General features: G+C 43.1%; 1 protein-coding gene across 1 annotated transcript; it reads right to left on the reverse strand.

Moving 5' to 3' along the window:
* Positions 1–4362: 4362 nt before the first annotated feature.
* LOC147706463 (C3a anaphylatoxin chemotactic receptor-like) lies at positions 4363–26151 on the reverse strand. Its single transcript, XM_086932976.1, has 2 exons — positions 25930–26151; positions 4363–7232 (listed from the first exon to the last, which is right to left on the reverse strand). The coding sequence occupies exon 2, from the start codon at positions 7221–7223 to the stop codon at positions 5721–5723; it is 1503 nt and encodes a 500-aa protein (XP_086789102.1). The 5' UTR covers positions 7224–7232; positions 25930–26151; the 3' UTR covers positions 4363–5720.
* Between the last annotated feature and the right edge of the window lie 1399 nt (positions 26152–27550).

Below are 27550 nucleotides of genomic sequence, written 5' to 3' on the forward strand. Positions count from 1 at the left end.
TAAACACTCTGAGGCCTCAACTCAGTGCTTATTTTCTGCATCAAATGTTATATGGAACACAAATTATGTATTACTGATTTGGTGTTGCCTTATTTTAATTCTATGCTTTAACAATTTCAAAAGGTCAAGGTCATTGATGCATGCCTCAGGAAATTCACTAGGTCCATATCTCTAAGAGACAGTTCTACTACGAATATTGGGTCTGTTCTATTCGGGTCCCCGTTGGGTGTTTCTAGTCTAACAGACTAGAAGCATGATTATACTCAGATCCTTGTGACGGGGGGGTGAAAATTTGCATTGTCCAGAATTCCGTCCATCAATTGTTTTTTTGCATATGCTGCCCTAAGGATTCAAGCTAGCCTGACTGATGAAGGGTGATGCCCAGAAACCGGTACCAGGATGCTTGTTTCCGGTCCAGGGAGGACCTGGCTTGGCAGTTCGGGCTGGGCTGTTCCCACAAGGAACAGGATCAAGACTGATTTGCATATGGCTGGGTCCAAACTGGGGTGGTGTGGTGAGCAAAAGAATGATGGATTAAACCCAGATCCTTGTGACTGGGGGTGAATGTTTGCATTGCCCAGCATTCCGTCCATCAATTGCTCTGTTTTCAAATGTTATATGGAACACAAATTATGTATTACTGATATGGTGTTGCCTTATTTTAATTCTATGCTTTAACAATTTCAATTGCAAGCATCAGGAAATTCACTACATAGGTCCATATCTCTGAGAGACAGTTCTACTACGAACATTGGCCCACATGCATCAAGCACTTTTTCATTCGCAAACAGTGCGATTCCTTAAAATCGGCCGTTTGCGAATGCAAAAGTGCTTTTTGGGATGCATGAAGCAATTTTAGAATTCGTAACATGTTTGCGAATTCTAAAATTGCGGGTGCTTTTAAGAAGTCGCAGATGTGCGATCTCTTAAAAGCAATGCATCATTAGTTTAAAAAGTGAAAATTCGCAAATAGGGTGCCAAATTTACCGAGTGGTTGAACCACTCGGTAAATTTGGAAAAAGTGTTTTAAATGTTGAAAATGCTTTTTTTTCAACATTCATGTTACGGACACACATGTCCTTAGGACATGTGTGTGTGCAACATGATGCGAAAAATACATTTCAGGGGTGCATGGGGGGGTCCTTTGGACCCCCCCTGCACCCATGAAATTTTCTAAGTGCCACTCGCAATTTGCATTGACTCCTATGGGCCTTTTGGCCCATAGGAATCAATGGGAATTGCGAAAATTAACTTAAGAATTCGGTATTTCTTTGGGATTCGGTAAAAATTGCGATTTTTACCGAATCACAAAGAAATACAGAAAAAAATGATGCATAGCATTTTGCACTTCTTAATTTGCGATTCCTTATTTTTCGCAAATTAAGAAATGCAAAATGACACAATGATGCATGTGGGCCATTGGGTCTGTTCTATTCGGGTCCCCGTTTGGTCTTTCTAGTCTAACAGACTAGAAGCCTGGTTGGCAACATAAACTGTCTAAAGAGTGGCCCTTCGTCTAAAGGAAATAGAGGGTCTTTAATATGCTCCCCTGGATTTATAAACTTTTCCTTTGCAAACCCATCAGAAAAAAAAACTATGCTGTTAATTAAACCATAAGGCAATAATTCATTTGATAGAACCTTAATTACATGGTTGTCTCGTGCAATTTTACAGTTTGATTCTGTGTTACTCTTTACATCGTCCTCAGTCCTATTAACTTGGAGCACAAATTTACTCAGTCCGTCTTCCAGATCCTGTACGTCAGTTGCATGTTTAGTACTAAGCTCTTTGCATGCCCTCACAAAGTGTTCCCTCTTTAGTAAAACTCCCTTCACACAGAAATGCGAGTAAAGCTCGAAGTATTGTTTGGAAGATGAGATGAATTTCCACAATGAAAACATTTTAACCTTAAATTTTGATCTGGACTTCCTAGTTTAGGTAAACTTGTCTCTCGTTTTTTATTTAAACAAACTTTATTGTTTTTGTTTCTTCTTATGTCCATAAGAAACACATACCATGCTTACAGAACAGGGTATACTATTCGTCCTGTGAGGTCTCCATACAAGGAGCAGTATGTTCATCAATATTCATAGTCGGAATGTAAACTTGTCTCTTTAACTTTAGAATGCTAATTGTACTTACCTTAATAATGTCCCTCAACTTTCTTGTTCTTTGCCTTTTTTTCAGAGTTCCTTATGAGAATTCTTTCATTTCCTCAATGTATACCACGGTACATTGAATGCTTCTAGCAATTGTATTCATTTTCTAAGGTCAGAATTTAATACAAAACGTTTTCCTGTATTCTGGGATTGTTTGTACTCCACATTAAATAATCCATGAAAAGTGAATCACACTAGTCACAAACTTTGTAGGTATTGAATAACCACCTCTGGGCAGCAATGTTGGTCACAATCTTATTAGTTCTCTATTGTACATGTCCCAGACACATGTGCCTTTCCAAAATGACATTCATGTGTGTCTCCAAAATGCTCTTCTAGTTTGTTGAAAGTAGCTACAACATATCATCTTTTTCTCCAACCCCATCTACAGACTCCCATATACCTTAATACCAAAATTATGTAGAAGAATGTGTTACTTCCATGTGACTGTTGTGAGGTCATGGATTCTAGGAGGGTGGAAAGTAGAGAGACTGGGTTCTTGGGGGCCCGATAAAGACCTGCTCTAGTGTCTGTTTTAAACTCCTGTCGGTTCTGAGGTCTGGAGGGACAAGGCCCACTCAAAGACGTGTGGAGAGTGCTGTTATTGATGACCTATAACAATATACAATGCAATCTTTAAGGAGATGTTTGTATTATACATTTGTATTGTGATCATGTTTTGTAATTGAAGGGAAAAAGATTGAAGCTGACAGCAATGTAATGATGATACTTGTAAAGCGCACTGTTACCCCATCTCGGGGTGTCCTGGCGCTGAAGACCGCTGGGGAACCCGTCCTGGCTTTCCCTGTGAGATGGTCCCTTCTGGGTATCTCCAAGGTGAAACCAGGCATCCCCGGCATCTGTGGGGGGCCGTTGTAGAGATGAGGCAAGCTTAATGCCCAGAGTTGCCGAGTGTGATCCCTGGTTAGAGTAGGCACCGAGGCGAGAATTATCGAGTCCGTTGACCCTGGTCCACGACCCTGCCGCGTCGTAAATTGAACCCTGGTCCCGGGCCGTTCTCTGCTTCCGGGTCTGCCGCCTCTAACCAGTGAGCCACACCACTCCACACACGGATAGCCGTGGGGTTAACATGGAGCTCCATAACATCAGAGGAACTGTGTCCAGGGCCACGTTGATGTCACCAGTGCATAATTTGTAAAAGACTGATTGCTGGTGCCCAATGCTCTGCTCAGGAGCCTGTGGCCAGTGCAATCATTGTCGGTGCACCAGATATCAAGGCTGGATAGTTACAAATCCACCTCATGCCTCTTAAATCCATCACCAGGCACCCCCTGGCACTTTATGCCACTCTTACATGTTCTTGTTTTCTCCTTATTCTTTCACTTTTGTGTGTTTTTTTATCCTTACTTGCTCGGGGTCAAAGTATGATTAGAAAGAATAAGTGCTAGTCCCCAAAAAAGACTGCTGGTGGACCGACCAGCACCACCGCCTCAAATTCAGCACTGGGCGTTGCCTCGATGTCTAACAGTTTACTTTAAACCTAGTTTTCCATGAAGAAAATTTTTATTATTACAGGTAGTGTTTTGATGAAGTTCAGACAACTAATGGGAGGGGTCTGTTGTAAATAGAAGTTCTCTGGAGTGGTGTAGCTCACTGGTTAGAGACGGCAGACCTGGAAGCAAAGGACGGCCCGGGACCAGGGTTCAATTCCCGACGCGGCAGGATCGTGGACCAGGGTCAGCGGACTCGATAATTCTCGCCTCGGTGCTTACTCTAACCTGGGATCACACTCGGCAACTCTGGGCATTAGCTTGCCTCATCTCCACAACGGCCCCCCACATATGCCGGGGATGCCTGGTTTCACCTTGGAGATACCAGCAGGGACCATCTCACAGGGAAAGCTAGGTCGGGTTCCCCAGCGGTCCACAGCGCTGAGATACCCCTTGGCGGGGTGATACATGCGCTTTACAAGACATCATTACATTACATTCTCTGAGTCAGGTGCATAAAACAGGATAAGTTTATTGAGCTTAGTTCCAGGTTAAGTTCATCAGGATAAGATAGATGGAAATATAAACCCCACCAGGAGCGACCTCCCTGTCGCTCAGCCTGCCTGCCATCAACTGCCACTCCACACACAGGCCAGGCACCAAACGTTACATGATGTCACCAGGCATTTTACCACTCACACTATCTGAGCAACAGGGAAGTTCCAGCCAGGGAAAAGAGAGACACAAGTCAATTTATAACAGGGTTATTTATAGTGTTATTGTTGTGGGTCACCCATCAAAAAGTGGCAGACTCAATGTGCACCAATTGTGTGCTTTGACCCCCACCAACCTGAATTAGAGATGAGTGAACCACTCACTTTCATCTGGCTGAGCCTCTGCTTGCTGCACTAGTGGTGGACGTGCCTTTGGTCAAAGGCTTCTGACAGCCCATTTGCCACAGTCCTGAGGGTCAGTGACATGCGATTGAGTACTGAAATTAGGGAGGTCCTTCTGACGTACATTTTTCCTGTTTGAGACCATAGGGAAAGTCATACTGGGAAACCCCAAACACATTAGGATTACTTAAAACTCATCAATGACATTCATTTAGTATTTTTCAATAACAAGCTGATGCTTTAGAAGTTTGATATTGAAAACAGAAAGCACTGACAAGCCAGCACACCAAACATGGCACCCGCTTAGCAAAGGATCTGTGGCTTCAGGGCAGTTAGAGCAATGCCACTGAGGGCAGAGAAATACTCACCTAGTGGGCATGGATCTATAAATCTGACAGGCAGTCTTCACTAGGAGAATGGCCCGACGAGTCACCCACCAGACTCTAAATGAACTCCTCACTCTTTTACATTTTGCAAAAAAATTAAAGTCTTGTTCATTTTCTCTCTGTGCTGCAAAACGAATTTTAACACAATCACATTTGATTTGGAGATATTTGCATTCATCCTGGCTTAGTACTGAAATGCAATTCACTTTGGTGGATTTTTAAACCACTGAGATGAAAAAGGAATATGCATTGTGGACCAGCATCAGTCGTGATATGAAATTCCATCAACCTTAGATCAATAGGAATTTGATTCATTGCTTTATTAGTTATGGCTTTAGTGTAAATCTAAATCAGAAAAAGGACAAAGACAGTAACAACCATACTTCATGCTCAAATCAACCAGAAATGTCTTCGTCTGCTTCTCTTTTGAATGCAAGTTTTTTCAGAGGTGCAAATGATTGACATTTTCAAGCTAACAAAAGATCTGCATTTCTCCACGTTTGAAAGAAATGTATTGCCTATTATTGTACACTACTTTGCATTTGGTCTGGTAATAATGGTCTTTGAGTTTTAGTGCAGGTAGCCACTAGAAGTAGATTTTTTCCTATATATATTTTATTAAAATTGCCTGTATATTTAGGTAAGAACAAAAAAGAGTAACATCACAACATTGCTGCTGGCTTTAGTCATTTGTAGTTGAATCTTAAATTGCAACTCCTATGATCTGTTGGAGACCAATGTGTGATATCTACCCACCTTTCCCCAAGAGAGCCAATTTTTTAATGCTTAAAAGTGTTTGAAGAAGTCATCAATCTGCAAATTGTTCTCCTATACTGAAGTTATTTTAAGATTTCCATCTGTAGAGTTTCTACTCCTTGTAGGCGCTGTGGAGCGGGTGATATCCTCACTGAATGCGCTCTCGAACACAGCACGCACAGACTTGCGAAGCTTCTCCTTGAAATCTTGCCCACTGAAGACATACAGCACCGGGTTAATACAGCTGTTAGTGTAGGCAAGACACTGGGACAGGGAATCCAAGAAAAACAGTGTTGTGTTATTGTAGTAGAGCAGGAAGACCCCAATGATATGGTAGGGAGCCCAGCAGACAAAAAATGCACTCACAATTATAAAGACTACCCTCAACATTTTGGCACCTGACTTTGAAAAATGAGCACCCTTTACTCTCTGCAGTATGAATGCATAGCAGACTACGATTATGGTTAAGGGGATGGCAAAGCCAAAAATCAGGCGAGTGAAGGTAGTGACAGTGAGGGGTACTGGTGTGGCCAGACCATAGTGCGTGTCTTCCCATTCTGAGTCGTAATCAGTTGGCTGCGGAGTGAAGTCTACAGCAGACGTTCCACCTGGAGTTCTGCTGGAGTCAAAACTCACAAATGACTTGCGAGTTTTCGGTCGATGAGTCATTACTGAGCTAATTTTGTCACCGAATTGCTGTATTTGTGTAACTTTATCCAATGAACTTTGATTAAGAATGTCTTGGAAAGTGATTGCCAATGGTCCAGATGTTGGGACTTTAGCATGAGCCATAGTACTTTCAACATCATTTGTAAGAGCAAATTCAATTAAAGAATTGAAACCGGAAGCAGCCCCTGGTTTTTCTTTTGGGACTACAGTAGAGTTGGTTATAATGTTCAGCATACTGAGATTTCTGATGTCCTCTGCGTTGGGCATCTGTTCTGTAGACCTTGTTAAATGATCCAGCGGAGACTCTTCAGTAGTGGTAGTGAAGTGTTCTAAGTAATCAAAATCAATATAAGATTCATAATCTGAACCATAATTGTAACCACAAACTATTTTGCCCTCGTAATTGGTATATTGTTCTCTGTAGATAAATACAGGAATGCACATGAGAAAGGCAAGGAACCAGATGCTGAAGCACAACCCCAAGGCCATGCCCACAGTCCGATGATTTTGAGACCACACTGGCTTGATCACCAGCAAGCACCGATCCAGGCTAATGGCTACCAGGATGAAGACGCTGGCGAACATGTTGAAGATGATGACGGAGGGAAGAAACTTACAGAGGATGTTCCCATAGTGCCAATGTCCATGCAGGGCTACCTGGGCAATGGAGAATGGCAGGGAGAGGCAGCATAGAAAGTCTGCGACTGCCAAGTTCAGGAACCAGACGGTGTTCACTGTACGTTTCATCTTCAGACCAGTGACCCATATGACTATGGCATTTCCTGGAAGGCCAAGGAGAAATGTGATGCTGAGCATTGCCATGGTGATAATGGATTCTGAAGTAAAGCTTGGTACCACATCTTCAGTCTCATGGTAGTCACTGTCATTATTCCACAAGGAGGACATCTTTGCCGGCTGAAACAGAAGATCACAATTCATATTGAAATGCGGGATAATGTAGGACACAGCTGGCAATGTAAGCATCATTAACTTATCCCTCCAATATATACCCACTTACTGCTTCAAACTACACATTTATTTATTAATTTTGAGAGTTATAACACAAACATGACCCTCGGGTATTAGAGCGCTTTACATAATAAACAATGTATCCACCCTTGAATTGATGGTTACATGTACTATGTAGTTAGCAATAAGTTACAAGTTGCATGGTTTCTGGTATACGCACATTATAATATATACACACCGTAGTATAAATTGTTAGATGTATATCTGACATAAACAATCTTTCTCCCCTTAGTGTATTTGCACCATGGTCTGGTAGGTTACCACAGTGTTGCTTACAAGTAAAATATTTTTCTAATCTTTATATATATCCATACTAATATAATAAAGAGAGAGCCCAAACCTTTGAGGCAGGTAATCTCAGGAACCACAGCACCAATCACAAAACCCAATACAGCGTTGGAAAGGGCAGTTGCAGCAGGAGGACATAGGCTTTGCAGACGCCCACCATATACATTTAAAAGGTAAAAGAACCGTGCCAGCAAAGTAGTCCCTTGTGGGCGTGTCTGCGTTGTGCTGTGAGTGTGTGCTGGGGGCGTGACAAACACTGGAGGCATGTGGTACGTTCCGCGCTTCATGCCATGTCTCATATTGTGTGCTAATCCCACCCTGCTCCCTTTAAATACCCCTGCACCCCATAATCATAACCCACCCTTACTCCTTAAAATACCCCAACACTCTTAAACACTAATCCATCTTAACCCTACAAATATACCCTGCACCCCAAAACCCAAACCTATCCCTAAACCCTAAAAATACCCCTGTACCCCAAAACCCAAACCTAGCCCTGAACCCTATAGATACCCCTGTACCTCAAAACTCAAACCTACCCCTGAACCCTAAAAATACCCCTGTACCCCAAAACCCAAACCTAGCCCGGAACCCTAAAAATACCCCTGTACCCCAAAACCCAAACCTACCCCTTAACCCTAAAATACCTCTGTACCCAAAACCCAAACCTAGCCCTGAACCCTTAAAATACCCCTGTACCCCAAAACCCAAACCTACCCCTGAACCCTAAAAATACCCCTGTACCCCAGAACCCAAACCTATCCCTGAATCCTAAAAATAACCCTGTACCCCAAAACCCAAACCTACCCCTGAACCCTAAAATACCCCTGTACCCCAAAATCCAAACCTAGCCCTGAACCCTAAAAATACCCCTGTACCCCAAAACCCAAACCAAGCCCTGAACCCTTAAAATACCCCTGTACCCCAAAACCCAAACCTACCCCTGAACCCTAAAAATACCCCTATACCCCAAAACCCCTAACCTAGCCCTGAACCCTAAAAATACCCCTGTACCCCAAAACCCATACCTATCCCTAAACACTAAAACTACCCCTGTACTCTATAACCCAAAACTATATCTGAACCCTTAAAATACCCAAACACCCAAAACATATACCTCAGTACCCCAAAACATATACCCCTATACCCATACTTATCTTATCCAAACATAAAAAAAAAACATGCTTTTACCATTCATGCATTTACAACGAATTTCCTTGTAAATGTATGCGTGGTAAAAGCATATAAAATGTAATGCCATGCTTTATAATGGCATTGCGGAGTCATGGTACTTTCGTAATGAAAGTATGCAGAGTGATAGTATGCGGAAAGAAAATTGCGGAATAATGGGTGTTTACCCTCCCCCGGTAAGCACATTGGTGGCACGGCGGCCCACATCTCCAGCAACATACTCATATTTTTTCACCACCCATTTGAAAAATGCACAGGTCTCTCTTATTGATGGCCAGCACCGACAAACACTTTTAGACACACCTCCCGCCACAAGTTCTAGAATTGCGAACTTTAGAGCTGGGGAGCTATGTTCGAATCTCAGCATCAGCTCAACATCCTGTCGTTCCAGGCAAATCGCTTTGTCTCCCCGTGCCTACCACAAATTGATGTGTTCTTCTGTAATGTAAATTGTGCTCATGCCATGTTGTCGAGTTCGATCTATATAATATTGCAAGGAAAAATAATGTAGGGAAACTCGAGTTCACACACTACTGAAGGCGCACTCTTAAGTGCATCAGCAGTGCACTGTGAATCGGAGCGTTTCACAGGCCTGTCACAGATAAGAAATGCTATCAAAATGAAATCCTACAAAACAATGTACTACTGGCCGGCAGCAATTCATACCCGGACAACGTTGGGACGGGCTGCTAGTATATATATATATATATTGGACAAAGCCTTTATAATAACATACCTCTGCCATCCCTTTTCCACTCTTTACCACATATGCCACCTTTCTGCATAATCTTTCACTCAATCACTGAGCGATCTAACTTTTTCATTTAATACAATGACATTTCTATTCTACCATAATGTTGCACTGTTCCATCATCACCCTGTTTCTGCCTCTCCATGCCTTCCGTTCCAAAGCCCGTTCAATACCAAAGCATTTATGAGTTGCCTTAATTTGTATTGACCACACTCATTTAGAAAAAACATATGTTTGGCCCTCTGATTTGTAGTCAGGATCTAGCAGGGGGTGCATGGATAGGTGAACATAATCCATAGACAAGGCTCTCGAACTAAAGAGGCACATGAGGCTTCACTAGGATTGTACTGATACAGCGGTGAAGGAAAAGTACTTCCAAAAAGTGAGTAAGAAAAACTAAGTCACTTCTTTGAAGAAAAGGTGGAGGTATGTGGTATAACTAGCTACCAGATATGTTAGATCAGGTTATTATAAGAGGGTTCTCTTTAGATCAGTTGTGTGTGAATTGGATAACCTGAAAAAAACATGGGCGCTAGATTTCTGGATTACACCCTGCCTTCAGGTTGAACCGAAATGCAATCTGCCTTCTCTTCATTCAAACTTCCAGAGACACTGAGCTGCTAAGTATTGTCACCATGATAAAAACATCTAACTTGCCCCTTCCAAACCTCCTGCCTTTTGGTTCGCCTTTCTCCTTTCTGTTATTCTACACATTACACACATACCAATGGCCTTCTTCTAATCGGGAGATGTACCCAGCCCTTTGTAACAATCCATCATCTTCCCTCAAAAAACAAGTGAATCCTAGATATGGCAAGAGAGCTCCGAGATTACTATGAACTGAATCACTCCCTCTGGGACTTTCAGTTTGGAATTAGAACTTCAGAGGGTTCTGAATCAGCTCTAGCTGTTGTGAGACAAGCATCTCGTTACCTAGAAGAAGCAGTGTAGTCTTAAAGATTTTGAGGGTAGTCTTAAAGATTGTAGGGGCCCCTGTTTGGGGGTAGTCTTAAAGATTGTAGGGGCCCCTGTCTGAGCAAATGATGTATTTATTAGTCATTTTCTGCTAAAAGAAGTCTCATGGTGGCAAACATTATCGAAAAATGTAAGTTAGGTTGAGATAGAAAAACAGACAGAGGTGAGATAGAGAGAAAGAGAAAGTGCTCTTTCCATTGGGCCCTGTGGAAGGTGGGGGATCTGGGCATTGCCCACTTTGCCCAAGCCTTAAAACATATTTGGGAGGAAGTTAAGAAAACAGCCCTTACACTCCTCATCTGGTCTGTGGCCTACAACACTGAAAACCACAAAATATCTGTAGAGAGGTTGCAACAGTGGGTGGGTGAAGCTCGGTCCACTCTGTCATGGGTTCTTTACAACCTCAGCCAAAAAAAAGTGGTATCCAGTCAGGTGAGTCTTTTGTGAGCTAGAAGCCTGTGACTGTCCCTTAGGATCATCCCATTCTCCCTATCTTGTCTGTTATTTAAGGTCTATATTCATTCTGTGGCTCCTTACTCCCATATAAACCAGGTGGACTTCCAAATGTATGCAGATGACATACAAATTCACTCTTAGCTTGATAACCAACTAAATAATCCCCAAAACACAGCCTCATGCTTGGACCACACACACGAGTTGATGAACAGTGCGAAAAACGTAATCCCAGTATTGGGAGAAATTGAGCACATTCTACTACCTTTGTCCTGGCCTTCAAGCTCTAGGAATCCTTGCTTTAACATTCAAAAAGCTTGGAACCTGGAAGATTTTTTTATACTCTAAACTTTTGTTTGCCCAGTTTGGTGTACTTCTTAAAACCCCTTATGTCACAAAGACGATCATCCAGTTGAGCTGAAAAGAACCTTTTACGTAGCACACACGGAACTTCTGAATCATCATCATTTAGATGATGATTCAGTAGCTCCGTTTCATTCAGTCACTTACCTGAGGATGCTGTCAATATTTAATCCACCAAAATGAAAAAACGCAATTTTAAAACTACTAAACCAGCTAGATCCTTCAGAAAGTCTACTGAACCTTTTAGTAGTGTACATCAACAAGGTAGTGTACCAGCATCATCATACTCAAAAGTGAAGACCCAAGACAGTCCCGTACGCAAATGGGTGACCTCAAAGGGAGAAGTTAAAGCCATCATTTCGAGACTATCTGGCTCAGGGCAGGCTCCTGTGCCCATCAATGGTCAAAGCTTTTCTCCCTCTCAAATTACTTTACTACTAGTGTTATGGTGCACCCATCAAAAGATGTTTTGCTTATTGAGGGCTCTCCCATTGTTTGTCCAGCTGATTTTAGTCAACCTGTAAAGGAGGTATAAGTGTCTGTGAGCGGTGCTTTAACAGTAAATACAGCCATAGCTGCATTGGGAGTGGCATCAACATCACAACCCTCACTAAAGTCAATCTTGCAGGCACTATCAGCACAAAGAACCGAGGCGCATGGGCACTACATACAGCTTAGGGCAACCAATGCCATGATTTGTCAGTCACTAACCACAGTAACCAGCAACGTGGCTGCACTTACTAGAGAGGTGATGGAACTACAGCAACGACTGTCTGATAATGAGGATGTGATATCAGATTCTACTAATCTTGTCCGGGACCATGACAGTCAACTTATAGCCTTTCAGGGGAAAATCGAAGATTTGGAAAACCGGCAACAGCAGAATAATTTGAGAGTATTCGGGGTCCCGGAAGGTAAAGAGGGCTCTGATCCACAGGCTTATATTGTTTAGCTATTTCAGAAAGCCTTTTCTGATCTTGCTGATTGGGACTGGGACTCTCAAACTCAACAAGCCCAGAGGCTGCCGATTTTTCTTAATCAAACAGATCAGTCGAACTTACGTTGGCCACGACCGATCCTCATCTATGTAGGTAATTTCCTACTACATCAGGCTATTGTTGCTATCAAAGCCCAACCTAGTACACCGGTGGTTGTTGACTCATTTTCTATTATACTAAGATCGGATCTCTGTAAGATTATGATGGAAAAAAGATGGAGGATGCGACAACTTATTGACTCTTGGAATGCACTTGGTGCCCTGGTCTAGCTACAAGAACCAGCTCGACTGAAGGTTATAAAGGATGGCCGCACACAGATCTATTATTCAGACTAGGAGGCAAAGTTGGCACTTTCTAGATGGCAACAGAATTCTAAAGAATGATATGAATAGACAACATCCTGTGGTTTTTCTGCTTTGCCATTTTATTCTTTCTGGCTCTTTCTATGATCTCTGACATCTGAGTGGAGTTTTCTTTCTTTTATTTTTTTGTCTTTAGATATCTTACTGTATTACTAATTGTATTAAGGAGGCACTGCTCCTCTAGGCTGTCTTATATCGACAGCAGGTTAGTTGGGGTGATTCCTTTTCTAGAACACTGGGTGGTTGGGTGGGGAATGGTTCCTGACCTTAGGGCTGAGGTTGACTTTCAGGGGGTTCGCTGACGGAATACAGGAGGGTACTGGGGGTTTAAAATACAGGGGGTACGGATTGAATCAAATGTAAACAATTTTTGAAACTTTTTTCTCTCTAAATCTCTTAAGGGATAATGTCTGGGGAAAGGCAAAAGCTATGCATAGTCTGAATTGTTATATGCCTCACAATGAAGATAACTAGATGTATCAGCTGAAATGTAGCTGGTTTGAATGCATCATCTAAACGCCAACTGGTTAGGGAAGAGCTTAAGCTTTATAAGCCTCATTTGGTAATTTTTGAAGAGACATATTTGGCTTATAAAGATAGAGGCTTGCTCAAAAAGTTAGGCTTTGAAATAATTAAATATCCTCCACAGAGTGCCGCAATTAGAGGGGTAGCGATCCTTAAGGATAAGCGGCTAGTCTGCAAAAAACTCAAAAACACTTCCGATCCAGGCAGTAGGTTGACCATTGCACAACCTGAAATTTATAATAAAAAATGTGTTTGTTTTAATGCTAGAATTGCTTGACTGGCAAGGAGAAATAATTATTATGGGGGACTTTAATTGTACTTTAAACTATGATATTGATTCAGCTGATAGGTCCGCCTTTCCGAGAATGCGGAGGGTTTGAGAGTCAATCTATGAATTGGCTCGGCTTCATGGTTTGTCAGACTTATGGCGAATGTTACATCCCAGTTCACCAGGATTTACATATTATTCTGTGCCCCACCGACATTACTCAAGAATAGATCGGCTTTCGTTAATAATAGTATTTTAGCAACAGCTCAAATAGAGGTCTGCCCACGAATAACTTCTGATCATAACCCTGTTTTGACCAGTTATACACTGGTAGTTGAAGATAAGAGCAAGCGATCTTTTTCATTTCCTAGATATCTGCTGACTGATCCGGAATTCATAACATATACTCAAGGGGTTCTTACTGAGTTTTTACGATCACATATCGACACTGCTTCTCCTTTCTTTGTATGGGACACAATGAAAGCTTATATAAGGGGTACTACTCAACAGTACATTTGTCACTTAAATAAAACTCATCAGAATAGTGTGATGTCAACTTGCAATACACTAAAAAGATTAGAAATTATGCACGCGGAGGAACTTCTGTCTAGCGGCCCAAATAGCGATCTAATATATGCTTCTCTAATAAACGCGCGCTTACTTCTGAGCAGGAAGTACAAAGAAAAGATAGCAGCCGCCTATAACAAAAATCCTTCTCACCAATATGAGTATAGGGATCAGTTTGGGAGGATTTTGGCATACCAGTGTGCGGATAAAAAAATCTAAAACGCGGATAGACGCGATAAAGGGTAGAGATGGTCGATTACACACTTCCCCTGATTCAATTCTAGAGCAATTTACCCAATTCTATACGGAACTTTACATTCTGCCCGGTACACATAGACAAAATTGCACTAGAAGAATACTTACAACTTGGTGATCCCCTATCTCTGAGTCTGGAGGTAGCTGATTTTCTTCAACAAGATATTACTGATGAAGAAATTGCATCTGCCATAGTCGCACTGCCTTCTGGGGATGATACTTTGTCAATCGAATTTTATATTAAAAAAAAATCTATCCTCCCATTTCTTCATGACGTTATACACCAGTTAGGGGAACGTATGGAAGCTTCCAAATCTTGGGATAAGACTAACATGATCCTTTTTTAAAAAAATGTGAAATCTGTGGATGATTGCGGGTCTTATTGCCCAATATCCCTCATTAATTCCAATGCTAAAATCTTTGCCAAAGTACTGGCTAACTGGCTAGCACCCTCTATGCCGGATCTTGTATCCGATCAACAGCATGTGTTCATAATTGGTAGAGATACTACTGCTAATGTTAATAAAGCCATAACAGCATTTGATATCGCTAACAGGACATCTCGTAAGATGGGAGTTGGTCCTTTTAGATGCTGAAAAAGTATTTGATCGCGTCATGTGGGATGCATTATGGGCAACATTAACTAATAACGGACTACCAGGTAGTTTTCTGAAATGGATCAGTGCGCTATATATCAACCCACAGGCTAAACTTTCATATATCAACTTGCACTCTGCTCCTTTTCCGATACATCGTGGTACCTGGCAGGGGTACCCACTTTCCCCCTTGCTGTTTGCTATATATATTGAGCCATTCATTAAAGCACTAAACGGAATACTCTTATTACTTCATTTAGTAATGGGATGTGTCAACTTAAGGCTCTTGCTTATGCTGATGATATTGTGGTTTTCACATCTGACCCAGTAAAAGCATTGAGTGCAATTCATGAAGACGCGAAAACCTTTGGCCATTTTTCTGGGTATAAACTTAATTCTCATAAAACGCAAATTCTCCATAACTTAGATTTGCCTACACCTATAACTGGTGGCTACGCTGTCGTAATTTACTTGGGGGTTCGGATATCTGCTACTATCGAAAAAATATGGACACTTAATTACAAACCATTACTTCATTCGATCATACAAAAATTGAAGAGTTGGAATAAACTTCCAATAATTATTATTGTTAGGTCCAACATAATTAAGATGACAATCCTGCCTAAGTTTGTATATTTGTTCCAAGCTATTCCTATACATGTCCCCAACTATTTTTCCAAAAATTGGAGGTTGCTATCAACAGTTTTATTTGGGGCTACAAGCAAGCACGTCGAGCTATACGCTTTCTTAAACTTCCCGACAAGCTGGATGGATTACAACTCCCTGATTTCAAACTTTATTTTTGGGCAGCATTTACCAGGCGTTTGCAAAGTTTATTAACTGACAAACAACCATATTGTGGCCTTTCTCTTGCATTGGGCACAGACAGCTACATTTTTTTGTATAGGATTCATGATCCTAGTTATTATAAAAGGGTCCGCTTCAAGACCATTTGGGACATAGTCCGTATATGGGACGATATCCTCGATTATTGCTCACTTACTCTCGAAGATCGCATACTACGTGACTATTTTAAAGTATGGAATAATCCAATCCTCCCAAGCATATTTCATGATCTCACTGCTTGTAGGTGGGCAAGGTATGGAATTGAACGGCTTGGCCAGCTTTATGATCTCAACGGTTTTTGTACCTTTGCATCTTTACAAACTGCCTTTAGTCTTCCACAGCAATCTTTTTTTAAATATTTACAAATTAGAGACTATTTTTTAAAACGACAACGGTTGTAGCTTCCACATTCTCATGAACTACTGACATACTTCTTAAATCTTTCGCTTAAAGCTAGAATTAGTTCCTTATATTTACAACTCTGCAGTTTCAGGAGTGATGATACCTGTCATCTGGAATCCAAAGGGAGCCAGACATTAGGTATCTTTACGGATACTTTGGAGATTGTTTCTGCTTTGGACACTTGGATACTTGGAACAATGTGAAACATTAGCCTGGTAGGTTGCTAAAGAGGCCAGTGTCAAATCCAGGCACATTTTTAGTGTCTCTGGCATTACCATCTGTGATCTAAAGGTCAGGGATTGAGTTACAATGATAGAGACTGACATTATTCATATCTCTCAATGGGAAAAGTTACATTTCTTCAATTAATCTCCTAATGTCACTGCAGGTTTCTCTGCAGATTCTCTTTTACTACTGAGAGGCCTGGTGGGAAGGAAAGAGACACAGGAACTCCTTTCCAGCCTGCACTGTTTCCCAGTGTGGCTTGGGTGGTTAGACAGGGGAACAAGTCTGATCTCTTTCTATCCACACACATCTTTGACAAGTGTCTCAGATTGCACAACTTTTTTTCTAAGAAAAATAACAACTTGATTCGGCTGAATCGAAGTATAACACAGGATACTGGCTTTTCTCGCTTTTTGAAATAATGTCTATACTGATTTAATCCAAACAAGATCATTTCTGTCTTAAAAAACTTACATTGAAATGCTTACATAGATTAAGTCCATACAGAGAAGTCTGTGACACTATGAATCTTTTTTCCAAATGAGTTCCATGTGAATACTTGTTCCAAGGTCTCTTGATACCCATGTTCACATGGACATTAGGGTTGCTCTTGTTCTCGTTTGACCAACTCTAGGCAAAAGTTAAGGCCAGGGCACAGGAGCTGTGTTCCTGAGTCTTCCCACAGAGTGCTGCAAGGTGAATCCGCCTCTACAAGGATGACCAGGGTGGAGCAGTAGCTTAGCTAGACCTTTGGGTGCCCGTGGTGGGCCTTCGTTTGCTGCCCTTCAGCGGCCTCATTGAAGAGCGGAGGGGGGATGCTGGCGATTGCCGCCCCGCGACTGCCGCATTGTAGAGCAGGGTTGGGGGATGGTAAGTGCCACCTTGAGAAGGCAGGTAAGAGCGGGGTGTTGACGCCCCCAAAACTCGTGTCACCTGGGGTGGACCGCTCCCTCCCTTGCTATGCCACTGGGGTGGAGCATGCCTGCATGGTTCTTCGTTGTCTCCCCTGGCCACCGGCACCACTTGCTAAGAAGCATTGACTTGTGGTACATAGGAGAGGGGTGAATACTCCTCTTTTACAGGGTATTGTGAGAGGTAGCATGCTGCTGCACCGACTGGGTGTCTCTGAAACCATGGCAAATTTATAGATGTCAGTGCACTCCTTTCTTATTATGAATCATCAAATGAATCATCAAATGTAATCAGAAATTGAGTGTGCAGTGAGGTATCACCTACTTACCATAGTTGTAACTAGAAGTCGGATTGGCGCTGTTCCTTGTCAGGAGCAGTGTCTCCCCCCTGCACCACTATCCTTCCCAGAAGGGTCTCCTCTGTTGTAACAATCTTGTCAGCAAAATTATCCATCTTGTAAACAAAACAGTGGAATTGTAATGTTGATTGAAATTCTTCTACAGCAATCACTTGCATAGATGAAACTGTTTACTTCAAATACGTTTTTCATATGATAGTTTTATTGCTCTTCAGCTTTTTGACTCATCAGATGCAGCAACATCAAATTACAACTTTTCTCTTTATGTGACAATGCGTTTCGGACACCAGTGGGCCCTTCATCAGGGGTTTATTTCCTTGAGAAAATGTGTCCGTCTTCCTGAGACTAGGCAATGTCCCCAGGATAAGAGAAGGTCTGGTGGAAAGGTGTGGTGAGGTCATACTGGGAATATGAGGCTGCGATGGACATATGAGGATGTATCTGGTCATAGAAGTCTGTTGGTGGTCATAGGAGACTAAACCGTGGAAGCAAAAAATTGATCGAAAGAGAGATGTGGGCAGAAACTGTAATTTTGCTGCGACGTACACACACGAAGACTCGGTTCCAGCATCTGATCCAACTTCCCACTTTCCCACCACTAAGGGCTTTTTATACACTCTCAGAGCTGGCTGCTCTCCGGGAAAAGGAGGATGTGTCTACATAGACAAGGTTATTTCTGATGAAAGCATTGTTTGACAAGCCTCCCATGCTTGAAATAACCTTGGTGGCTTTCAGTTCCTCTGTAGACTTCGTGTGCACTAGACCTGGCACCAGCATCACCGCCTTCCTCAATAAACTCAAAATGTGACTCTTGTTCTACCACAATCTAATGAAAACTCACTCAGGGGCAACCTTAAATTCCCCCAGAGTGCCTCATTTCATCTAATGGAACTGTTGTAGTCATTATTACCCAGAAATTATTGACACTTAATCACCTATATGCAGCATAAAAAACTTTCTGACCATCAAAACTGGCATTATCTTAAGTTAGCCCTGCAGAAATGTGCCTAACTGGTAGATGCATCAACGTTTTCATTTGCGATTCCTTATTTGGGAAAAATAAGGAATCGCAAATAAGGAATCGCAAATGGCAATGCATCATTAATTTCGCAATTTTATTGCGATTCGGTAAAAATCGCAATTTTTACCGAATCGCAATAAAATTGCGAGTTCCAAATTGTGATTTCGCAATTCCCATTGATTCCTATGGGCCAAAAGGCCCATAGGAATCAATGGGAATTACGAATTCGCAATTTGGAACTCGCAAAATGTTAATGCATTCCATGGGTGCAGGGGGGGGTCCAAAGGAACCCCCCCTGCACCCCTGAAATGCATTTTAAAATGCATGTTACACACACACATGTCCTAAGGACATGTGTGTCTGTAACATGACAGTGTTTTAAAATGCATCTTTGGGCATTTTGACACATTTTTGCAAATTACCACGAGGTTCAACCTCGTGGTAATTTGCACCCCCTAATTGCGAAATCGCAATTTTAAAAATAATCATGCATTGCTTTTAAGGAATCGCAAATTTGCGATTCCTTAAAAGCAATCGCATTTTTGGAATTCGCTAAAAATAGCGATTTTCCAAAAATGCTTGATGCATCCCAGACACCTATTTAGGAATCGCAAACGGCCGAATTTTGCGATTCGCACCGTTTGCACTTCCTAAATAGGTTGATGCATCTAGGCATTAGTTTCTAAATTTATTCAGGCAAAATCTAGCTAATATCTCTGAGGACGTTTTGAGATTAAGAGTCAATAACAAGATGTGAGCTGAGTTCCTGTAACTTGGGAAGTTGGTCCCAATTGCCTCTTATCTACTCCATGCTTCCCTATGGGAATGGAGCCTTGTAAAATGTCCTATCCACAAGCATCTGCGCACCCTATGGAGAATTAATATGCAAATTAATGGACTTTCTATAGCCAGAGAGGGGAATAGTTACACACTCTGAGTCTTAGTGGAACTCAGGGTACATTTTTATTGCGCACGTGCACCGATGGTGGTGTTTTTGTACATGCAGTAAGGGCATTGTTTACAGTACATACATGTATGGAACGTGGCCCATAGCCGAAGCTGCAATCTCTCTATGGGGTTATCTATGTGGGACACACAGTTCACAGCCACAGGCCAGGCTCTTGTGTGCCATGTACACGTATTAAATGAAATCAACGATGCAAGCCATGTTTGATACGTTTGCATGTTACACATAGTGCACAGCTGTAGGTGAAGCATTGCGTGAAACCCACACTGGCAGTAAAGATGGTGTGCAGCCACAGGCCGTCCTTTGTGTAACCTGAGTGTGTCACACAGTGTGCAGCCACCGACCAGGCTCTGGTGTCCCAGGTGCATGGAATAAACACAACGAAAAGCACAGGCCATGGTTGATATGTGTGAGTGTTACACACAGAGGTGCCATTGTTTCAGGCACTCCGTGTACTGAACCACACACACGTACTACATCCTGGCTGAAGGCTAGCGCCATCTATGGGGTCCCTTGAGAGGTTCGCCCATACCCTGTGAATGCTACAAAATGTAAAAAGACCCAGTGCTTGACAGCCACACATAAAGAAAAGATGGCTCAACAAAGTATTAGCAGATGATATGATTATCAAAGCACTGATGCAATCACAAACAATATGAACCATGACATTCCTGACCAATGACATCACATTTCAGATCACCAATGATTCCTTTGGTGACCAGTTACGTCATTTCCAGAATGTTCACATCGGCTATCAGGTTGTCAGTCCTCCAATCACAGAAGGGCTCACTCACTGGATTGTTTGCTCTCTCAATCGCTCATTCCCTGGTTCAGTGACGCACACACTCATACATTCATTCACTGAAACACCCACACATCGACTCACACTCAGTAAGTGACAGACAAAATGATGGGGAGACATTTGGATGAATGGAGCGGCAGGTGGATGGATGGATGGATGGATAAACACTAAAGAATTCAGAGACGGATTGATGTCCTGTAGAGACAGTTGGCTGGTGTGGCACACTGACAGATGAGAGGGACGAGGCCACCGGGACACAGATGAATGATGAATGAGGCGTCAGGTAGGGGGCTGTAGATAGATCGATAGATAGATAGATAGATAGATAGATAGATAGATAGATAGATAGATAGACAGATAGATAGAGTGAGGGCGATAGAGTGAAGGCGATAGATAGAGGGCAATAGATAGATAGAGTGAGGGCGATAGATAGATAGATAGATAGATAGATAGATAGATAGATAGATAGATAGATAGATAGATAGATAGATAGATAGGTAGATAGATAGATAGATAGGTAGGTAGGTAGATAGATAGGTAGGTAGGTAGGTAGGTAGATAGATAGATAGATAGATAGATAGATAGATAGATAGATAGATAGATAGATAGATAGATAGATAGATAGATAAGATAGATAGATAGATAGATAGATAGATAGATAGATAGATAGATAGACAGATAGATAGAGTGAGGGCGATAGATAGAGTGAGGGCGATAGATAGAGGGCAATAGATAGATAGAGGGCAATAGATAGATAGAGGGCAATAGATAGATAGAGTGAGGGCGATAGAGTGAGGGCAATAGATAGAGTGAGGGCGATAGATAGAGGGCAATAGATAGATAGAGGGCAATAGATTGATAGAGTGAGGGCGATAGATAGAGTGAGGGCGATAGATAGAGGGCAATAGATAGATAGAGGGCAATAGATAGATAGAGTGAGGGCGATAGATAGAGTGAGGGCAATAGATAGAGGGTAATAGATAGATAGAGGGCAATAGATAGATAGAGTGAGGGCGATAGATAGAGTGAGGGCGATAGATAGAGTGAGGGCGATAGATAGAGTGAGGGCGATAGATAGAGGGCAATAGATAGATAGAGGGAGATAGATAGATAGAGGGCGATAAATAGATAGATAGATAGATAGATAGATAGATAGATAGATAGATAGATAGATAGATAGATAGATAGATAGATAGGTAGGTAGGTAGATAGATGAGATGGAGGTAGATGGATGACTCAGTGACATGCACTTTGCTGCGAAAATATTCGATAATCTGCAGGTCACCCTCTCGCTTCACCGTTTAGCCAATTCTGACTTCAGTCATTGGGAGGAGGGTACAGTGAGCAAAATGAAACAGGGTTTTACCTATGGAGAAAAGCGGAGAGGTCTGGTGCAACGGCCAGGGCAGCTGACTTCAGAGCACAGGGTTCACGGTTCGATCCCCAGCTCAGCACCATGTGATTCTGGGCAATACCTCACTTAATTTCCAAGACGGCTCCAGCACCTTGAGACCTTGTAAGGGTGAGTAGTTTGCACTTCACAAATACGGATATACATTGGAACCTATCATTTATAGCACATAGAACGGGCAGACGTCTGAAGGCTCTACAGCCAGCGGTGTCTCCAGGGTGGCGGTAGGTAAGGTCGGTGTCCCAGCTGCATTTTTCCTGCCTTCCTCTTCTGCCCCCTCACCTCCACAGAGAACCGAGTTATTGCCATAGCAGTAGGGAGACCAGAATTTGAAAGCCAAAAACCGGAACTTTTCACAAAAATAGAAGGACAACAATTCTACTTCAAGCGAGCCGCGCAGAATGACAGCGCTCCTAAGCAGAGAATTACAGAACAGGCAGTAAGAACATAAATAAAATGCAATTTTTAAACCAGGGAGCTTGCCTGTTAATTAAATTGCTTTCGTGAAACTACTAACTATCCCTGCTTTGTAAAACATAAAAAGAACCTCCTGCCGTTTTCAGTCGACCCTCTCTAAAAACCGAGACATGAGCTAAATTTCCAGAAATCTGCTGGGACAACTGGAGGAAAACCGGGTCCGTCTGGGCAAACCCGGGACGCCTGGTCACCCTACATAGCAGCCAACATTTTATAGTAATAACATAGAGGGCTTGGGTTGGTCAACCGAGCCTGTAGAAGGGGGCGGAGCTGAGTGCCCCCCACCCTGTATGGTCTTCCACCGGAAGTTATAGACTACTTAAGAGATGGGGGCGGACAGTAGCCCCCCCCCCCCCTCCCGCCTGCGAAGAGAATGATTTTAGGAGCATGCCAAGAGACAGAGTTAAGTGCCTTTTCTCTAGCACTTTTGGGGCCATATTATCAAGAACGGCGATAACATTATCGCCACTTTAGCGGCAGGAAACTGCTGCTAAAGCAGCGATAAGGGGCTTGATAATATGCCCTTGTGAATTCCCATAGAAGCCCCGCTAAAGTGGCGATAATGTTGTCGCCGTTCTTGATAATATGGCCCGTGGCGTCTGCTCCAATGAGCGCTGACCAGAAGACTGGAGAACAGGAGCACCCTGAGGGGGCGGAAGTCTGTCTGTCTGACTGTGCAGTGCGCCTCAAGCTTGGTGCCCTTGAGACCCCTGACTGACCTTGCCCCCCTCAAGATCATGAGCCCTCGCGGTGGATGCAAGGAAGCCCTCTTTTCACTTGCACATATTTCTATCACGGTGGTTACTGTTAAGTTCCACGCACACATACATGCAGGGCTTTAAGTGGGATGGAAAAACTAGGGGGTCTCTCACAGGGGCGTGGACGATGTAAATAAGGGCGTGGCTTAAATATACGCAAGCTAAAAGTCTGTGCTTGGCATAGTGTGCCCCCAACTGGTATTTTGCTGCTTCTGTCATTACAATCAGATATACATTACTGATACAACAAGTAACATTACACCTATAACAAGCCAGGGCTATCGGCTTTGCCAATGGTTGTTGTTTGTGTAAGATAAATCAACAACAACTATGGCTTCCCTGTATATTATACTGAAAATGGTTCCGTTCTTAAATTATGAGACTGAAAGAACTGTAAGGACTCTCTCTGAAGTTACCTCAAAAGCAGTGGAGGGTGGGACTGCTGCAGAGGGAAGATTTTTTTTCACTCCAAGAGCAACAATCCAGAGCCCGATAGAGATCCGGTTCGGTACCGGCAGTACCCGGCCCACTTAAAGCCCTGCATGAACGTACGCACACTACTTCCAATGCCCGTTATCTGTGGCCCCGCTAGTTGTATTTAATGTTGCATTTTGTGTGCGGGTACTAAAAATAGTTTCTAGAGACACCACTGTGATGCAGCTGTGAAGCATGGATGGACAGAATGGAGGAAAGACTAATTGAAGTTGGGAGGTGAAGGGTAAGTTAGGGGTCACCACAGTATGGTTGGAAACCTTTGACAGATGGATTTATCCACAAATATCTGGGTGGAGCACTGAGGCCAAATAATGCCCTTACGAATGAATGGATGGATCAATAGATGGATACATGGAGTTAGATGTGGTAAGGAAAAAGAGGGGGACAGTTGGAGCGAAAAATGAATGCAGGGCTCATTAAATAGATGAACAGAGGGGTGAGTGGATTAATGAATTAACAGAAGGGGTGAGTAGATGAAGGGATGAAGGGATGAAAAGATGGGTGAGTGGATGAATGAATGAACAGAAGGGCGAGTGGATGAATGGATGAAAAGATGGGTGAGTGGATGAATGGATGAACAGAGGGGTGAGTGGATGGACAGAGGGGTTATTGGGTGAATAAATGAACAGGGGAATGAGTGGATGAATGGATGAACTGAGGGGTGGGTGGATAAATGGATGACCTTAGGGGTGAGTGGATAAATGGATGAACAAAGGGGTGGATGGATGAACAGAGGGGTGAGTGGATGAATGAATTAACAGAAGGGGTGAGTGGATGAATAGATGAACAGAGGGGTAAGTGGATGAATGGATGAATAGAGGGGTGAATGGATGGACAAGGGGGGGGTGGATGACTGGATGAATAGAGAAGTGAGTGGATGGGCAGAGGGGTGAGTGGATGAATAGATGAACAGAGGGGTGAGTAGATGAAGGGATGAAAAGATGGGTGAGTGGATGAATGAATGAACAGAAGGGCGAGTGGATGAATGGATGAAAAGATGGGTGAGTGGATGAATGGATGAACAGAGGGGTTAGTGGATGGACAGAGGGGTGATTGGGTGAATAAATGAACAGGGGAATGAGTGGATGAATGGATGAACTAAGGGGTGAGTGGATAAATGGATGACCTGAGGGGTGAGTGGATAAATGGATGAACAAAGGGGTGGATGGATGAACAGATGGGTGAGTGGATGAATGGATGAACAAAGGGGTGAGCGGATGAATGGATGGACAGAGGGATGAGTGGATGAATGGATAGACAGAGGGATGAGTGGATGAATGGATGAACAGAGGGGTGAGCAGATGAATGGATGGACAGAGGGATGAGTGGATGAATGGATGAACAGAGGGGTGAGTTGAAAAATGGATGAACAGAGGGGTGAGTGGATGAATGGATGGACAGAGGGATGAGTGTATGAATGGATGAACAGAGGTGTAAGCTGATGAATGGATGGACAGGTGGATGAGTGGATGAATGGATCGACAGAGGGGTGAGTTTATGAATAGGTGAACAGAGGGATGAGTGGATGAATGGATTAACAGAGGGGTGAGTTGAGAAATGGATGAACAGAGGGGTGAGTGGATGAATGGATGGACAGAGCGGTGTGTGGATGAATGGATGAACAGAGGGGTGAGCGAATGAATGGATGGCAGAGGGATAAGTGGATGAACAGAGGGGTGAGTGGATAAATGGATGAACAGAGGGGTGAGCGGATGAATGGATGAACAGAGGGGTGAGTGGATGAATGGATGAACAGAGGGGTGAGTGGATGAATGGATGAACAGAGGGGTGAGTGGATAAATGGATGAACAGAGGTGTGAGCGGATGAATGGATGAACAGAGTGGTGAGTGGATAAATGGATGAACAGAGGTGTGAGCGGATGAATGGATGAACAGAGGGGTGAGTGGATAAATGGATGAACAGAGGTGTGAGCGGATGAATGGATGAACAGAGGGGTGAGTGGATAAATGGATGAACAGAGGGGTGAGTGGACGAATGGATGAACAGAGGGGTGAGTGGATGAATGGATGAACAGAGGGGTGAGGGGATGAATGGATGAACAGAGGGGTGAGTGGAAGAATGGATGAACAGAGGGTTGAGCGGATGAATGGATGGACGGAGGGGTGAGTGGATGGACTAAGGTGTGAGTGGATGAATGGATGAACAGAGGGGTGAGCGGATGAAAGGGTGGTGGAATGGTTTAGGGTTGTGTGAACGGAGAGTGATAGAAGAGTGCGGGTGGAGACAGATGCAAAGGTGGATGATGAATGAAAGAATACATGGATTACAGGTGCACAAACGACAGTAAACTCTCACCTGAGATACCGCTATTGGAGAGCAGATGTCCTGACTTCAGAAAACACCAGATTGGCCCTTTGAGGCCGGAGCTCCAAGTCCTTATTCGTCAGGTGAAGTGACCTTGACACACAGCTGATGTTTCCTTCATGGTCTAAAGCCAGGACCTCAGCACCAGGAGCGGGTGATTGATGGCTAGGGCTGAGAGCTTGCTTCTGTCAGAGCCTCTGGTGGACAGTCTGTGGCAGTCAGTGTCAAACTTCTGCTCGTGCCACTAAGCACAGGAAGCGGGGGGGGGCGAAATAAGCAGAATATTTCATAGATCGGCGTTTTGAAACGTCCCTGCCTCCCCAGTTCCTTAAAGTGCTTGCCACCGCGTGTGACTTGCGCGGACTTTCTGTGTGCTTTCTTTTCTATTCCAATGTGTGTCACTGTGTGAAACCACAGGTCTGTCTTTCTCATTCGATCACTTGAAATTAAAGTGATGTGGGTGGGGGAGGGGGGGAGGGAGGGCCCAATCTCTCTATGCTTATCGCTGCTGCCATGTATTCTACTTTAAGACAGTACTTGAAATGGTAAAATAGAAGTGCAGGTACTCTGTAACAGAGTACCTGCTTGTTTCTGAGAAGTGCCGGTACTCTCCAATTAACAGTATTACATTTCTCTCGAAAAGTGCCGGTACTCTCCCTCTCAAAATGAAAAAGTGCCGGTAGTCAGTACCGGACAGTACCGGCCCATTTAAAGCACTGCTTTAAGAGCCAGTAGTTTACCTCGTGCAGGCAAGGGAACTGGACCCTTTGGCTGATGTTGGGGTAGTGAAATACATCAATTATCTGGATTCATTGGGCCCCTCAGGGCTCTGTGATCTGGTGCCACTGCACCTGCTGCACCAATGGTATCTATTTCTCTGTTAAAAGACAAGAATGGGGTTTAGATTCCATGTCACAAAGTCAGTTTGTTAATTGCTGAGTCTCATTAACAATATGAGAGGCCCTTTTGCTCGTCATCCTTGCTGAGCCTGTTTTGTGCATCACTAGGACGTGCTGACACCTTTCACTAATCTCCAAAGGGGCGGATTCCAGGACCCACTCCTTCAAATAACTAATGAACCCAAAACTTGGAAAAAACGTCCGAGGTGCGAAGGTCATTATTTGAGTGTTTGTATTCATCACTGTCACAAGTCTCTCCTGGTGGTGACAGACAGGAGAACAAGCATTTGCAATGCAATAGGTCTCACATTCAAGCAAGTTTGAGATATTAGCATTGTAAATGACAATGCCTTTTATTTATATTTTGGGTTTTAAACCATAAATAAAAGGCATTGTAATTTACAATACAAATAGCTTAACACCTTAACCACGGTGGCAATTTTGCCGTGGTGCGGGCGTTCTGATGAGTGGGCGGGGCCGCGTCAGCCAAAGGACGTGCGCAGTACTATGAAGGTAGTGCTTGCGATGGCCTTCGGCAGCAATGAAACGGTTAAATTCTCGCAAATGCGAGATGTATTGCATTGCAATAAAGGGAATTCTCGACCGCTTGTTAGATAGTAAATATCAGAGGAAGAGACCGGCCTGCGACGTCTTCACAGTAGTGATAAATAGTGCAGTGAAGATGATGTGTAAGTGTTGTAAATTACACAGAC

The sequence above is a fragment of the Lissotriton vulgaris genome, chromosome 7 (genome assembly GCF_964263255.1).
Source record: "Lissotriton vulgaris chromosome 7, aLisVul1.2, whole genome shotgun sequence".
NCBI classification, from domain to species: Eukaryota; Metazoa; Chordata; class Amphibia; order Caudata; family Salamandridae; genus Lissotriton; species Lissotriton vulgaris.